The 17,086-nt window shown below is 42.7% G+C and overlaps 1 protein-coding gene across 1 annotated transcript in view; it reads right to left on the bottom strand.

The window, feature by feature from the left end:
- The window catches only part of ADAMTS18 (ADAM metallopeptidase with thrombospondin type 1 motif 18), an 83,665-nt gene that overhangs the window by 12,302 nt on the left and 54,277 nt on the right, over positions 1–17,086 (bottom strand). Inside the window, exons 14-18 of the mRNA XM_082608087.1 lie at positions 15,715–15,856; positions 12,944–13,070; positions 9,289–9,493; positions 6,742–6,927; positions 654–866 (exon numbers count right to left, since the gene is read on the bottom strand). Of these exons, the coding sequence (XP_082464213.1) occupies positions 654–866; positions 6,742–6,927; positions 9,289–9,493; positions 12,944–13,070; positions 15,715–15,856 (873 nt within the window). The remainder of the gene's footprint in view (positions 1–653; positions 867–6,741; positions 6,928–9,288; positions 9,494–12,943; positions 13,071–15,714; positions 15,857–17,086) is intronic.

Genomic DNA, 17,086 nt, shown 5'->3' with positions numbered 1-17,086 from the left:
CTGAGGGCATATTATTCTCTAAGACTTAGCATCCCATACCAATCCTAGCCCAAAGCAGTGTGTCTAGAGTTGCTTCCAAGTCTTTCGAGGAAAAGGGTGTCTCTAACATCTGAGTTTAAACGCTGGGTGTCTTTGGCTGAATTGCTGAAGTCACTGAGCTTTACCTGCCTCAAAATAGGGACAATAATACCCACTGATAAGACTGTTTCCAGGATGAAGGGAGGGAATAGAGGATGCGTGTATAGTCTGTAGCATAGAAAGGGTTTGACAAATGTTAGCTATTATATTATTCAGAAACATGACATAAAAACCAAGTGCATCAAGCCTCGAAGCAGCATTTCTAAAATACAGAAGACTCTCATGATGGTTTGCACATCAGCACGATGTGACGGCCCTGGGACTAAGGACTTTATATTATTTACGCATTAAAAAAGAAAAAAAAAACCAAGCTCTGCAAGATATTATCATCTCAATTTTCTAGAGGTGAAAATGGAGGCTCACAGATGATGGAATCTGCCCAGGGCCACATGGGCAGTGGAGCTGGCCAAGGAGCTCAGGTTGTTTGGACAGGTCTGTAACAGCAGCAGTTGTAAACTACCTCCTTTTTTGGACTCTCTCCTAAATGTAAACCCCCTCAATCTGTTTGTGCTCACCTGCTGCCATGGCGATGAATACCACCCAGCTGCCATACTGTACACTGGACGGGCTGGACACGCCCCTCGGTTGCAGGTTTCTTCCAAGTCCAGGTTTGGTTTCTTAATATTGCGGCACCGTCGCTCAGGGAAGGTTATCAGCTTGCCCTGGAAGGCCTTCTCGCTGCATTTCATTTCCCTCTTCCTTACCCCCAAACCACAGCTAGCGGAACACTAGGGGCCAAGAGAAGAGGCGTCAGTGTGCAGGCTCCACTGTTAAAGTCTGCTGAGCAGATGCGTTCTGACCTAAGGATGCACCATCCACGTGTAATCAGAGGGATGGGACTGCAGCAGGTCAACCACACCACAGCAGGATCCCGAAAGCACTGCACCCAGTCCCTCATGCTATAGAGGCCAGAGAATCGGAGTCCCTTTCCCAAGGTCACAGAATTCATCAGTACCATAAAACAAAATGAGGCCCTGCCCAGCAGGACCACGAGGTGCCACGTGGAGGGAGTGAGACAAAGTCAGAGAGAACGACAAGATTGGCAGGGGATGTGATCAGGGTCTCTGTGTAGTGACTGGATGTCCAGGAATACCTGAGGCCTCTCTGCAGAGTCAGGGGTCGGTGTGCCACAGAAGCAGAGCAGGGAGACTGGGGTTAGAGGCAGGGGAGGGGAAGAACCATCAGATCACACGTAACTTCCCTTCATTGTTACCCTGCCTCCGTCTTGGCTGAGATACAACCTGCAGCTGTGGTATGGCAGGAAAAACAGAGAAGGATGGAGGCTGAGGAAGAGTATGAGAAAACCTGTTTTTGTTTTAAACAGTATTATGGAATACTGTACGAAGCCTTGATGAACTGAATAAATCAGTAAGAACTGGCATCAGTGTAACCATCATAAATAATGAAGGACAGGGATAGGATCAAGATGCTGGAACACCAGGATGTGGAGCTCACCTTCTGCCACAAATACATCAAAAATCCACCTGCATGTGGAATGATTCTCACAGAACATCTACTGAGCCCTGGCAGAAGACCTCAGACTTTCAAAAGGGTAAGAAAATCTCCACATAACTGGGTAGGACAAAAGAAAAGAGGAAAAAAAAGAGAGAAAGGAATTGGGACAGGATCTGTGCCCCTGGGAGGAAACTGTGCAAGGGGAAAGCTTTCTGTGCCCTGGGAAGTCCCCTCATGGGCAGGGAGGTCAACCAGGACAGAGGGGAAGCTTTGGAGCCTTGGAGGAGCACAGCAACCAGTTTGTAGAGGGCAAAGAGGAGAGAGACCTGCATGGAGGGTTGGCACCACTGCCCGGCACCCCCTAGCCTGAGATGCTCCTCCGCTGAGGCAGGCTGGGTGCTGAGGCTCAGGATTTGGAGGTCAGACCCAGGGAGAGGACTGGGGTTGGTTGCTTGGAGACACCCGGAGGGGGATAGGGCATGGTATGCCCCAGCTGAGGGAGTACAGAAAGAAGCCTGGGCCCATTAGAGAGGCAAGGCACTATTGTTGGGGGGAGGGGTGTGCTAGGAGGGGGGCAAGACTGCCATAGGAGCTTCTTTCTCTGTGAGTGCACTCTCCGGCAGCAAAGTCCTGGAGGGGAAAGTCTGCAACCTAGGTTACTCTACCCAGCAAGATTACCATTTCGAATAGAAGGGGAGAGAAAGAATTTCTCAGACAAGCAAAAACTAAAAGAATACAGCAGTACTAAACCTATCCTAAAAGAAATACTGAAAGGTCTTTTCTAAACAGAAAGGAAGATATAGGAAGGAGGAAATCACAAATGGAAAGTAAACCACTTAAATAATTCAATATAGAGATCAAAAGGAAAACAAAAACCTATCTGTGAAAGCAATGCTAAACACAAGGAACAGCAAAAGGATAAACATGAAGATGTAAAAAAAGGAGATTAAAATCATAAAATGTGGGGAAACAGTAAGAAAATGTAGATTGTTTTTTTTTTTAGAATGTGTTTGAGCCTATTTGACTATCAGTCTAAAGCAAGCAGATACAGGAAGGGGTTAACATACTTGAAAAACGGCAACCACAAATCAAAAATGTACAATAGATTCACAAAAACCAAAGGGAAGAAAACACAAGCATAAAATAAAAGGAAATCATTAAACCACAAAAAGAAAAAGAATGGAACAAAGAAGAAACAGAATTAACTGGAAAACAAGGTTTAAAATGGCAATAAATACGTATGTATCAATAATTACCTTAAATGTCAATGGACTGAATGCTCCCATCAAAAGACATAGAGTGGCAGACTGGATTAAAATACAAGAGACCCACCTTAGGGCAAAGGACACAAATAGATTGAAAATGGGGGGATGGAAGAAGATACTTCATACAAACAGAAACGACAGGAAAGCAGGAGTCACAATACTTGTATCAGACAAAATAGACTTTTTCTTTATGGCCTCTGTTTTAAAGAAGGACACTATATAATAGGAGGATCAATACAAGAAGAGGATTTTACACTCCTTAACATATATGCACCTAATATAGGAGCACCAAAATACATAAAACAAATACTAACAGACATAAAACAAATACTAATAGACATAAAGTCTCCAACTATTATTGTATTCCTGTCAATCTCTCCCTTGAACACCCCACTCACATCAATGGACATAGCTTCTAGACAGAAAATCAATAAGACAACAGAGATCCTAAATGATACAATAGAACAGTTAAACTTAATTGATATTTTCGGGACATTACATCCAAAAAAAAAAAAAACAGAATACACATTCTTTTCAAGTGCACATGGAACATTCTCTAGGACTGACCGACCACATACTAGGGCACAAAACTAACCTCAACACATTTAAGAGTATAGAAATTATTTCAAGCATCTTCTCTGACCACAATGGCATGAAACTAGAAATCAACCATAGGAAAAGAAATAAGAAAAAAACCGATTACATGGAGACTAAACGATGTGCTACTAGAAAAACCAGTGGGTCAACAAGGAAATCAAAAAAGAAACTAAAAAATACCTTGAAACAAATGAAATGAAAGCACAACCATACAAAATCTATGGGATGCAGCAAAATCAGTTCTTACAGGGAAGTTCCTAGAAATACATGCCTTCCTCAAAACAAGAAAAATCTCAAACAACTTAACCTACTACCTGAAATAATTAGAAAAAGGAGAGTAAACAAACCTAAAGGCAGCAGAAGGAAGGAAACAATACAGATCAGAGGAAATAAAACAGATTAAAAAACAGTAGAAAAATCAGTAAAATCAAGAGCTGGTTCTTTGAAAGGGTAAACAAGATTGACAAACCTCTGACCAGACTCACCAAGAAGAAAAAGAGAACCCAAATAAACAAGAAATGAAAAATGCCTTAAAGACTTAAACATAAAACATGACACTGTAAAACTCCTAGAAGAGAGCACAGGCAAAACATTCTCTGACATAAATCATACCAGTGTTTTCTTAGGTCAGCTTCCCAAGGCAATAGAAATAAAAACAAAAATAAACAAATGGGACCTAATCAAACTTACAAGGTTTTTCACAGCAAAGGAAACCATAAATAAACTGAAAAGACAACCTGTGGAACAGGAGAAAACTTTTGCAAATGATGCAACCAACAAGGGCTTAATCTCCAAAATATACAAACAGCTCATACAACTTAGCAACAGAAAAAACAAACCAATTGAAAAATGGGCAGAAGACCTAAATAAACATTTCTCCAAAGAAGACGTACAAATGGCCAATAGGCACGTGAAGAGATGCTCAACATCGCTGATTATTAGGGAAATGCAAATCAAAACTACAGTAAGGTACCACCTCACACTGGTCAGATGGCCGTTATTAAAAAGTCTACAAATAACAAATGCTGGAGAGGGTGTGGCGAAAAGGGAACCCTCCTGCACTGTTGGTGGGAATGTAAGTTGGTGCAGGCACTGTGGAAAACCATATGGAGGTTCCTCAGAAAACTAAAAATAGAATTGCCACATGATCCAGCATATAACCAGACAAAAAACTTTAATTCAAAATGATACATGCACCCCTATGTTCATAGCAGTACTATTCACAATAGCCAAGACATGGAAGCAACCTAAATGTCCACTGACAGATGAATGGATAAAGAAAATGTACATATATGAATGGAATATTACTCAGCCGTAAAAAAGAACGAAATTATGCCATTTGAAGCAACATGGATGGATCTAGAGATTATCATACTAAGTGAAATAAGTCAGAAAGAGAAAGACAAGTACCATATGATATCACTTATATGTGGAATCTAAGATACGACACAAATGAACATATCTATGAAACAGAAACAGACACACAGACATAGAGAACAAACTTGTGGCTGCCAAAACAGAGGGGTGGAGGGAGAGGGATGGATTGGGAGTTTGGGGTTAGTACATGCAAATTATTACATTTAGAATGGATAAACTACAGGGTCCTGCTGTATAGTACAGGGAACTATATCCAATCTCCAGGGATAAACCATAATGGAAAAGAATATAGAAAAAAATGTATACATGTGTATAACTGAGTCACTTTGCTGTACAGCAGAAATTAGCACAACACTGTAAATCAACTCTACTTCAATAAAGATAAAATAAATACATAATGAAGGAGAACACTGAGGTTATACTTACAGCAGCTCTATGAGGGAGGGAGGTACAAGTGTTGGCTCCAAGGTGCCAAGGAGGAAAGTGAGGCATAGCCCAAGGTCACACCTGTAGTAATCACTGAAGGCTGCTTTTTAATGGGCTAAGTCTGATTCAAGCCCATGCCTTTAGCCATTAGGTTATAATGTCTCTTAAAGAAAATGAGCGAGGAGAGAGGCGCACGTGTTGCTCTATACTTGTCATCTACATAGAATCAAAGGGCATTGATGGAAAAGACCCAGAGGCTGCTGGGATAGAAGCCCCTCCACTACTGGACCTCACCATCCCCACTAGTGACCTTTTCTCTTTCTTGGCATCTGTCTTGCTCACCAGACAGTGGACTCCATAGGAGCAGAGACCTCGCCTTATATATTACTGATGTACACTTCTGGTTTGGCGTCTTTTCTCATGTTTCCTATGCCTGTGAACTCAAAGGATTTTCCCAAGCTAGAAGTCTGGGAGGCATCTTTAAATCTTCCCTCTCCCCTACCCAACATATGCCTGAAGGTACCAGCTGGCCTCCTTAGGAACTCTCAAAGACCCTGCTTCCTGCCATCCCTGGAAAACTTTCATCTTCCATTTTCATCACTGCAATATCCAGGCAAGCGCCTTCCCTGCCTCTGGCTTTGGGTTCCCCTCTGTCTGAGATGAAAACCTGATTGTTCCACTGCTTTATTTAAAATTTTAAATAGCTCCCCAACCTTTATAGGATATATTTGTAGCCCGCCACGATCCGTGCCTGATGAAACCTCCAGCTTCCACCCCGACCCCCTGCCCAGTTCCGCCCTGACTGCGCTATATTCTCCGGTCTCTCCCTTGCATAGCGTGCACCCTCTGTCTGAACAGCCCTGGCCCTGTCTTTGCCTGATTCCTGCCCATCCCTCAGGCTCACACTCCCTGGAAAGTCTCTTCTGCCAAGGTTTCCTCCTGACGCGGGGGTTGGGTGGACCTCAGGCTCTCCCGTGGAATCACAGACCTCTACCACAGCACTCTGCTTACCTTACCTGTATTTTTTTTTAATTTAAATTATTTATTTTTGGCTGTGTTGGGTCTTCATTGCTGTGGGTGGGCTTTCTCTAGTTGTGGCTCGCAGGCTCTAGAGCACAGGCTTGGTAGTTGTGGCGCACGGGCTTAGTTGCTCCGCGGCACGCGGGATCTTCCCGGACCAGGGCTCGAACCCGCCTCCCCTGCACTGGCAGGTGGATTCCCAACCACTGCGCCACCAGGGAAGTCCCACCTGTATTTTTATACACACGTTTTATGCGGTTTGGTACCTCGACGGCCCAGGCATTGCCCAATCAGTGTGATGCGTGCTTTTTTAATATGTGAGGAAGAAATCAGCAGGGAAGAATGAATAATAAGCAGCCACTTGGTATACATGTGTGGAACAGAAAGGAGCATTGAGTGTTTGGATGCTGGGGGATGAGCTGAGCATTCCCAATAAAACGCAGAACTACATCTAAACTCATACCTCACTCCACGAAGAGACGACCCACTGGAGCCGACTGTTCTTGGGACATCGTCCTAGGACGCAGCCCTCCTGCGATTCTGGTCTCGGGCTGCTGGCACACAAGCTCTCAGGGACGTCCTCCACTGTGGCAGAACTTTTACACAGGACTTCACGTTTCCTCACCCCTCGTCCACAGGTCTTAGAACACTTGAGATTTAAAAAAAGGCATGTACATGCTAGTCTCAGAAGACTGTCTTCCAGGTGAATTCCAGGTGAATGCATTAATGAAGGGTTTACAAAGCAATTTTTAAGCACTAGAACCAAATGCCCAATAAAATCCCTTGCAGCCAGCAGAATAAATCTTTCCTCCATCCAGAGCCTCTAAGTACAGATTAGTGTTCCCTTTCAACATTCTGAATGCCCAGGGGTTGCTGTGTTGCCCCAGGTCTGAAGACAAGTTTTATTCTTAATGGAGAAGGGAGGGATTCTGTGCACAGCACACGATAACAGTTTGGAAAGTGGTACAGGGCCTACTCATTGATGTAACTGTATCTCTCTCTGGCACGAGGCAGTCAGTCTGGGCATTGGTGAAAGAGGACTGTCAGTGCTTTGGACAAGGAGGATAATAGCAAAGTATAATATGTACAATAGGGACGGCAACAGACCGTGACATTTATAAAAATGGGGTGGGAGTGTCGAATTCTTGCCCCTAACATCTGCTGTTTCTGGGCGGGGCATTGTGCTAACTCTTGGGGAAAAATTAAGTCAACACTCATCAAGTATTTGGGAGTAACTATGCACGGTGGGCCCATACTCTTCTACTCGTACTGTCCTGACCTTCACAAGAACTGTGAAATATGTAAGGCGGCAAATAATCTCCTGGATTTCAGATTTGTAGTTCAAAAGTTGCCAAGATCACTTAGAAGACTTTGGCCCCAGGCTGGGGTGTGCCCTCAAGGGACGTGTCCCCTCCCTGGCCTTTACAGTCTTCTTGTTCGCCTCTCAGAGGGCCGCACGAGATGTGGTCCCATTTGTCTTGACTCTTTGTGAGTTTGCAAACATCTGGGGCACCGTTCCAAGCCTGCTCAGGGGACCAATGGGAATTCTCATTCTTCATATTTCTAAGGGAGATGGAGACAGGATGATATCATAATAATCATCTCTCTGCAAACCGCAGCAGAGAACATTTATTTAATGCCTTCTGTGCATGATGATATACCTCAGTGTATACCAGGGCCTATATCACATGACCCTCTAACCAGCCCATGAGATAATTGCTATTATCCCATTTTACAAAGGAGGTGTCTGAGAGTCACAGAGCTCAGGTACCTTGGCCAAGATGAATCGACCGTCTGCCAAGTTGTGGAGATGGGCAAATTCGTCTGATATCAGACCAGGGTTCTGCACCCCTAACATCTCTCATTCATGTTCATAACATCCAAGTAGTTAAATTCTTATTCAATAGAATTCTTATTTATCGCGATTTTTTTCCAGCATAAATTGCTTCCCAAATGGTTTCCAGAGCCATGGTCTCTAATGGAAGAACCAGTTGCTATCACAGTTCTGAAGGACCCCTTTCGTATTAAGTTCTCAAAAGGACATATTTGGTTTTAGTTGTCAAATAAAAGGGGGTGTGAGGGTGCAAGGCTAAACTTCATCCGAAATCAATACTCTCCAGGATGTAACGCACCCTATGCAGAAACTCGGTAGAAATGTGGTCAGGGGCTCCTACCTGGCTTCATAGTTCAGGTGATGAAACCTCTGCATTTTCTTTGCATTAATCCCTAAAACTGGCTTGCCATCCATGGTTTGGCAGAGGCTGGGCTCTTACCTGCAAGGATGCTGTGTACCAGGGTTCTTGGCACATTTTGGACCAGATAATTTTGGGGGGGGGGCAGACATTTTTTACAATGCCCTGTGCATTGTAGGGTGTTTCCCTCTACCAGCCAGATGCCAGTAGCACCATCCTCCAGAGCTGTGACGATCAAAATGTCTCCACGGCCAAATTCCCCTGGGGGGCAAACTGCCTCCAGCTGAGACCCTCTGAGTTGTGAATGTCAGGCAGTTCTAGGGCTCTTCCAACTTCATGAGTTTGTACCTTTCATTGGGAGTTCATGGCAAGAGCCAACTTCACGCCCAACTCCTCTCTGAAGTCTAACAACCGCACCTCTCGCCCTTGAAGCAAGAGTTAAATTAAATACCCTTTCTATGCCTAGTTCTTGCTATTTTCCTTTTGCTTTGGAGAATTCAGTAGCCAGTTTCATCTGCCAATCCTCCAACACTCACTAGTCTAGCCTAAATGGCCTCCATATTCTAATTTTTTAGGAGATTAGACTTTGAAGTATTCTAAGCTGTGGTACAGGGTGGGGGGGGGGTCTCACTTCCGGCTGCATAAGCATCACTCCAAATGCTAATTAAAATGCCCCATTTCACATTAAGTCAGTGTGATTCCCACAAAGGTATCAACAGCTGAGACACTCTTAGGGGAAAAAAGATACCACCCATATTTTTGTCACCTTCCTTTTCCATGGGGAACGAGACCAATGACTCCAAGCCTTTCCCACTTACCTGAGACCAGGGCCCAGGGCTCCATTCTGGAGGGCAGGCATGACTGTTGCAGACTTGAACCTGAGTGGGTGTGCTCACTGGGCAGAGAGAATGCACTACCGCTTCCTCCTTTTGGAAGGGCTTCTTCTGGACACACTGGACCTTCCGGCTCTGCTGGCCCCCCGCACATGACCTGCTGCACACGCTCCATTCGCCTGGCTTCCAGCTTTCAGTGAAAGACAAAATTACTTCTGGTGAAGCTAAGACTATGGATCATCAATTCCAAAGCAGTTACCGTGAAAGATTAACCACCTGATGAAAGCCTCAGGTCAACTGTAGAACCAATATGGCCAATTCATACTCATTCTGCTTTTATAGATTTTCAAGCCTATGTGAACGTGGTCCATTTGTAGGGAATCACATTTAATCACCACATAATTCTAGGGAAAAATACGTTCCTGTCCTCTGCAGGCAAAGAAACAGGTGCCATTTGGAAATGTGAGCGATTCATTCATTCAGCCAATTGGGATCTTAAACCCTGTGCCATGGGATCTCCTAGGCATTAGGGTTGGAAAAAATGAATGAAGTAATGCTTTTCCCATTAAGAAGCCTATGGAAGAGGTGGCTATGTGAACAAAGAAGATACTTTCTGATAATTGCTACAAAGAAGTTAATAAAAGTACAATAATGAGACTAATGAAGCAAGGGGTCAGTGATGGGGAGAGAGAGGGGTGTGTGTGTGTGCGTGTGTGCGTGCGAGCATCTGAAAGAGAGAGGGGTGCATTCAGAGAGGGTCTTACAAAGAATATTTCTAAGTAGGTGGTTCCTCCAACTACTTTTTCTGGTTAGCCTTAAACTTTACTGATGGGTTAGAGATATAATCTCGAGTTCTTTATTTAAAGATTGCCAGGTCACTTTTTTGTTTTTCACAGCTGTTTGAGACTTGGTGTACACTGAAGAATGATCAACTGTAACCAAGAATCCTTGTCAACAACTGCCTCTGATTAACTGAAATTCTCTGATTTGAAGGCCTAGCATTAAAAAGATCCACCAGATAGGATCATGATACGTTTCAAAGCGTCAATGTCTAAAACTGCTCTAGGTTTACAAATATTCTAAGTATCATTTGAAAGCATAAAAACATCACTGAGACCAAATGTGTTTTTGTAACACCTCTGCATTTCTGCATCTTCCTAGTCCTATGATTTTGGCTTTGGTTTCCCCTGCCCCCCACAAGCCTGAGGTGTGAGGTTAAAGACCTTTCTGTTAGTCCAGAGAATTTAGTACATGAGTTCTAGGATTCTAAGTATTCTAAAACATTGCATGATCCATGTTATCTTAGTTAAAGAGAGATGATACCAAATAAAAGAATTCCTTATATGTGTATAATCATTTTATCTTACAGTAAGATGCAAAGAAAAGATATATATTATCATGAAATTATTAGTTTTAATCAACCCCGACCTCACAGACCTGATTCCTCCGCTTTCCATTTTCTCCCTTATTGCCTTTTTTTTGGCCGTGTCTCATGCCTTGCGCAGAGTCCTAACCGCTGGACCACCAGGGAAGTCCTCTTACTGCTTTTTTATATTTATCATTTTTATAGCACATATCTCACTGCATCTCAATTATCTGTTTACACATCCACCTCTTCCATTCGGTGGTGGGTTCATTGCTGGCAGGAACTAAAAACTATTCATCTCCATCTTCCAGCCCTCAGCTGAGGACCTGGCGTACCGTAGGGCACATAACATGGTCATTACATGGGAAAATAATGGAGTTAGATCAGATGAACTCCTTTGTCCTTAGAACTCTAATAGTCTAAGCCCTTATTTCTAGTATATCTCTGTGGAAGAATAGTCCCTAAAAGGTCCCATTATTCAACAGGAAATACTGAGATAAATAATAGGGTTGCAGGGAATTCCGTGGAAGTCCAGTGGTTAGGACTTCGCAGGTTTGATCCCCGGTCAGGGAACTAAGATCCTGCATGCCTCTCACTGCGAGGCCCCCCCCCCCAAAAAATAGGGTGGCATAAAAGGGAAAAGAAGCAAAAGATACTGCCCATTTCACTCCAACTCTGTAGAGCCACTGCAGGGGCTGTTCTACTTTTAAAGAGCCAGCAAACTTGTTACTGCACCGAATATCATTTCTACGTGGAGCCAGCAGGAAAGTTCTGGGAGTTAAGCATGACCAACGCTCTCTCTCCCTTTTCATGGATGTACATACGAATGGGGTTCCTTTCTTTTCTTGGTGGAGATAAACAATGATGGAAAGGAGGCTTAAAATAAGAAAATATTAGCTTGCCATTCAAGAGTACTGACAATCCCTACAAGCACCTAAACGTCCACACACATGTGCGCGCACACATGCGCATGCGCACACACACCCCCATCTAAGGGAGAGATTATTTCACAAGGATCGGTAACACTGTCTGGTTATCACGTCCTAGAGCCACGGGATATTTTTAGAGCCAGACATTTCTTAGCAAGGGAGAAAATTCCATGGAAGTCCCCCACATGTCTTTCTCCTTTTTGTGTTCAGGATACAGCTGGTTCCAAACTCTAAGGGAAAAACTGAGTTGACAATTGGGCCTAGGGGATTGGTGGGGAGCTGAAGCCCCAAACGATTATGACAAATACACTATTTACAAGGAAAAAAAAATGTATGTATATAAAAAGATTGTGCAATATAATCGCATCACCACAAAGCAAACACTACTTATTAAGATGATCGGAAACAGCAGGGAACACAACAGTGCTGTAGAAGAAACCCTGTCAACTCTATATAAATACATTTGGCAGAAGCTAAATCAAACAAGAAGAGACTCCATTTGGCCGGGAACATTAGTTAAAATTAGCGTTCAAATAGTAGTGTGGCTAAAGTCCATCCAAAAGCAAACCCACTGAGCTCCCCACCGTGTCTCTTCATCAAAAATGGGGTTACCACTTGGGCCCTACACCCTTCCTTTTAACTTTGTGTCTTGCTACTGTGTAATTTGCATTTGGGCTTTCTTGGGTTGCAGAGTAATATGATTTTTAAATTCTTGGATGACTCTATAAAAGTTAAGCATACAACCACATAGAAATTTAACTAACATAGGATTCTGTGTTATTTAAATATCTGTTTTAGTTCAGAGAAGAGGGGTCTCTATGAAACGGTTGAAAAAAGATGCCTTTATGCCTTTTTTTACCCCAAGGTTATGTTGGCATAGCCAGAGTCTGAGTGTCTGAAGCAAATCTGTGTTTTTCAAGTTATATATTTTAACTGCAACTCGTCTCCTTTCTTATATTGCATTTTTTTGGGGGGGGTGCGGTGGGGGGTATTCTATCTATCTTTGAATCACTTTTTTTTTTTTTTTTTTTTTTTTTTTTTTTTTGCTGTACGCAGGCCTCTCACTGCTGCGGCCTCTCCCGTTGCGGAGCACAGGCTCCGGACACACAGGCTCCGCGGCCATGGCTCGCGGGCCCAGCCGCTCCGCGGCATGTGGGATCCTCCGGGATCGGGGCACGAACCCGCGTCCCCTGCATCGGCAGGCGGACTCCCAACCACTGCGCCACCAGGGAAGCCCTGAATCACTTTTGATCAGAGGCATCGACAGTGGCTTCAACCATCTCCTATCAACAATAAAGGCACACAAGTACAGATGCAACCAGAAAGACATTTCCAGATGACTTACTAGGCAGGGCAGGAGAAGGCATTGCACATTTTGGGTTCAGTTGCTGGCTTGGCTCTTGCATTGCAGAATGAGGAATTGACTTGAGTGTTTTGATCCCGTAAGCAAATGGCCTTGACACTTATGTAACCTAATAAGACATCAGAAGTTACAAAGTGAAAACTGCAGATAACCAATTCCACTTAGTTTCCAAGTTTAGCTTCGGGTTTACCAGGGTTCTGATATTTTACTGAAGATACAGAACCTAAATATTGTATGAAAACACTTCCTTCTGATAAAATCTACAACTCATGTGAATTCCACCCTCATGCCACGCCGCCCCTAAGATAATAGTTTTCATATTTTAATACTTTTTAACATGTAGCGTCTTAGTTTTCAGGACTGCCATGGATTCTAGAACGATATAGTAATAAAGGCAGGGCAATATTTTGAAACTGAAAACAATTTTGAAAACAGGGCAATATCTGTTTGAGGGAAGTATCCCACAAGCTTTAACTCACACTGCACATATCTAATGGAAAATGTTGTGCAAAGAAAAATCCTGGGGGAATTATGTGTGGAAACTCTAAGATTTTGCTTTTTTATGAAGCATCTTCTACACTTGCCTGAGAGTATGTGCATATATAAACAAAAAGTTGAACTCACTGAAATATGTGTTCATACTTGTCCGCAAGGACTCTGGTTTTTTGTTTCTGTCTGTTCACCCCACTGCCTTGTTTTCAATATTCATTTCAGGGCCTCTCATCAAGATACACTTTATTTTGTGTGTGATTAACTGTATTTGTCAGCTCCCCACATAGGAACGCTGCCTCTTCTTTCCATTGTCTTTATTCACATGGACTTTTCCTTAAAATGGAATCTGAGCAACAGTGGAAAGTCACTCCCGCTAGAATGATTAGGTTGAAGGGGGTTTACTTTCAGGAGGAACTGATCAAAATATTGGGACTCCCTAAAGTTAAGAGTCTGCTTCTGGAGAACGTATTCATTTGGACTTGTCTTCTCTTAGACTTCCGACTTGTTATGGTCTGTGAGTCACACGAAGGTGTTGCTAACTCAAGGCAAAGGAGAATCCCATAATGCACTTGTCCAGTATCCTCCCCTTGGTTGTATTTATTCCCTGTAAATGGAAAATGGATTGAATCTCTCTCTTTCCCAAGGAACCTGTGCTCTCTCTGGAATACCAGGAACTTATTGCAAATGATCTCAAAGAGCATTTGATCCATGAACAACTGCTCATGCTCAAAGACTACGTGAAAAACAGCATAAAGATTATGGTTTCTGTTCCGTTAAAAAAAGAACAAAAAGAACATAAAATGATACATGTGTGGCATGTGTCTGAGTATGTGAAACACATCTGTTTTTATGTTTGCTTAAGAAAAAGAATACGATATAGACCAAAGTATTAACATTGCCTATTGCTGATTAAAAGATTATGGGAGATTATTTTCTTTATAGCATATGGCTTTTAAAATGTGTATTAATGAAAAATATATTCCCTTTTAATTATTTCATATATATTTTTAAAAAGAAGTATTTCCTCATATTTTGTTACCTAGCGTGGGCAGCTGAAGACAGAATTTCTTCCCTTTCTGTATTTCTGCTCTGTCTCTGGTCCCAAGATGCCCCATTTGGCTCAGTGGGATGGACACAGTGGGGAGACCCGCTGTCACCAGGTGCTCTGAGCATGAGGAAGTAAGGGACCAACCTTCATGCTTTGGTTTCATGGACTTATTTATGGACTCATTCTTCTTCCCAAAGGGCAAGTGTGACACAGATTGACTTACCAGCCAATATGTGATATTTGGGACCTAAATAAAATGCCTCCCGTCTACGCACTGAGAGGATGGCTGTTCTTCCCTTCCTTACAAGGGCTATTTCTCGGATTTAATCCATTTCCCTGCGGAATGCCACTGCTTCCACGGGTCAGATCGCTGTCTTAAGTCTGCCTTGCGTGTGTTTTCACTGTCTTGCCCCTACCTTCTCTGAGTCCCACTGGGAGGCTGACAACAACAGAAAAGTCAGGACAGAAAGACACGAAGCTGTGAGCTGCAAAATCCATCAATGACTCAATCCTTACAAGAAATGGACACATATTTTATATTTCCCTCCCTTGTAAGTTTCAGATGCGTAACTTTTGAGTCCTGGTTGTGGCTGACTTGAGATTTGTGTGAGTGGGTTCCTTTCTACGTAGGAAAATCCCCGAAGAGTACAAATAATATATATATATTTTTTCTTACAGTGACAGTTCCCATAAAGATAGTTCTTTTGTTGCTTATTTAAACCATACAATGGAAAGACATCTGGAGTGAAAGAGCCTGTTTTTTTTTTTTTTTTTTTTTTTTTTGAAAACAGGGCAGGTGGCGGGGTTCTACAAAGGGAAACTGAGGTGGCAGGCGGGGGCCAGACCATGCGGGGTCCAGTGAGCCACAACGAGGAGCGTGGGTTTCATCCAGGTGCAGAGAGGAGCCATGGATGACTTTGAAGCAGAAGAACATAATTTCATTCTTTTTTCTGTTGCTGTAATGTTTTTTTGAATTTCTGAATTTAGTTTTTTTATACGGCAGGTTCTTATTAGTTATCTATTTTACACAGATTAGTGTATATATGTCAATCCCAATCTCCCAATTCATCCCACCACCCACCCCCTACCCGCCACTATTGCCCCCTTGGTGTCCATGTCTGTGCTCTACATCTATGTCTCTATTTCTACCCTGCAAACCAGTGAAAGACCCTGTTTGAGGAGAGACATGGAAGACGGTGAGGAAATCAACTACCTCCACCACAGGAGAAGGAGCAATCTGACTGCACTGTGCTCCAGGTGTGGCTGTGTCTTTCTGAGGCTGGCTGAGTTCCATTCACGACCTGGGGAAGTGCATACTTCCAAGATATCCCCGGATTTTTGCCTTGCATCAGAATCTGGACAGTGTAAGATACAAATCAGAGATCAAGATACAGGTCAGACCCTGGAATTCCAGCAATCTCACTGAACATTTTAGAGATATTTGCATGCCATTTTGACCTCAAAGCTGGTTCACATCATTGTTCCCAAGTATGTTTTATGTTGATTTAAAGTTTGCCCATGACACTTTAAAATGTGTACCTCTAGAGCATCAGAACTGTGATTTAGAAAGACAGTAGGGAAACAGGACATTTGCTATAAGCCCACAACCCTCAGTTCTAGGCATATCCAATGAATAAGGCAAGAAAATAGATTTTTACCTTATGTTGAAGGAGAGGTTATACTATGAGGTCTCAACCTTCACTTTAAACTTGAAAGCCTAGCATGATACTAACACATACTGGTGCTCCACAGATAATGGTTGAAATTGAATCAGCGTATATAGATTTTTATGATTTATCCTGGCCCACAACTTACAATCCCTCTCCTGGATGCCAGTAGATGCTAGACACAAGGGAAGCACTCAGAAAACCTTAGAATACCCCACTTAGAATCCCTATCATCAACCTTAGAATCCAGGCAGATTCCCAATAGGATTTCCAAAGAGAATTTGCCCAAAGAGTAAGGTGTCTGTTAACTGTGTACCAGGATGAGCACATACGACAAAAAGAAATATGATCAGACGTCATGGTTGGTAATATATATACTGGAATGGATTTGACCTCAAAAGGGCAAGGACTTGGGATAAATCTGATACTATCAGGTCTGACTACTAAAATAAGAGCCATCATTTACTGGCACTTCCCAGGTGTCAGTCACTCTGCCGGGCTTTTTCTATGCATTATTTCAAGAGTCCTCTAACAACTCTATAATGTAGGTGTCTATTTTTTCATCAAAAAAAAAAAAAACTGAGAAGAATGAACTTGTGCAAGATCACACAGGTGACCGGTGAATGAGATTAAAATAGAATTTAGGCCCTCCAGCAAAATGTGCCTAAAGACTGTAAGATATCACCTTTTAATTTTTTTTCTTGGAGTATAGTTGATTTACAATGTTGTGTTACTTTCAGGTGTAGCAAAGTGATTCTGTTATATGTGTGTGTGTGTATATATGTGTGTGTGCGCGCATATGTGTGTTATGTATATATATTCTTTTTCAGATTCTTTTCCATTATAGGTTATTACAAGATACTGAATAGAGTGCCCTGTGCTCTACAGTAGGGCCTCGTTGTTCATCTATGTTATATA

The sequence above is a fragment of the Mesoplodon mirus genome (assembly GCF_964341445.2).
Source record: "Mesoplodon mirus genome assembly, chromosome: 19".
NCBI lineage: Eukaryota > Metazoa > Chordata > Mammalia > Artiodactyla > Ziphiidae > Mesoplodon > Mesoplodon mirus.
This window is presented reverse-complemented; position numbering and strand designations above follow the sequence as displayed.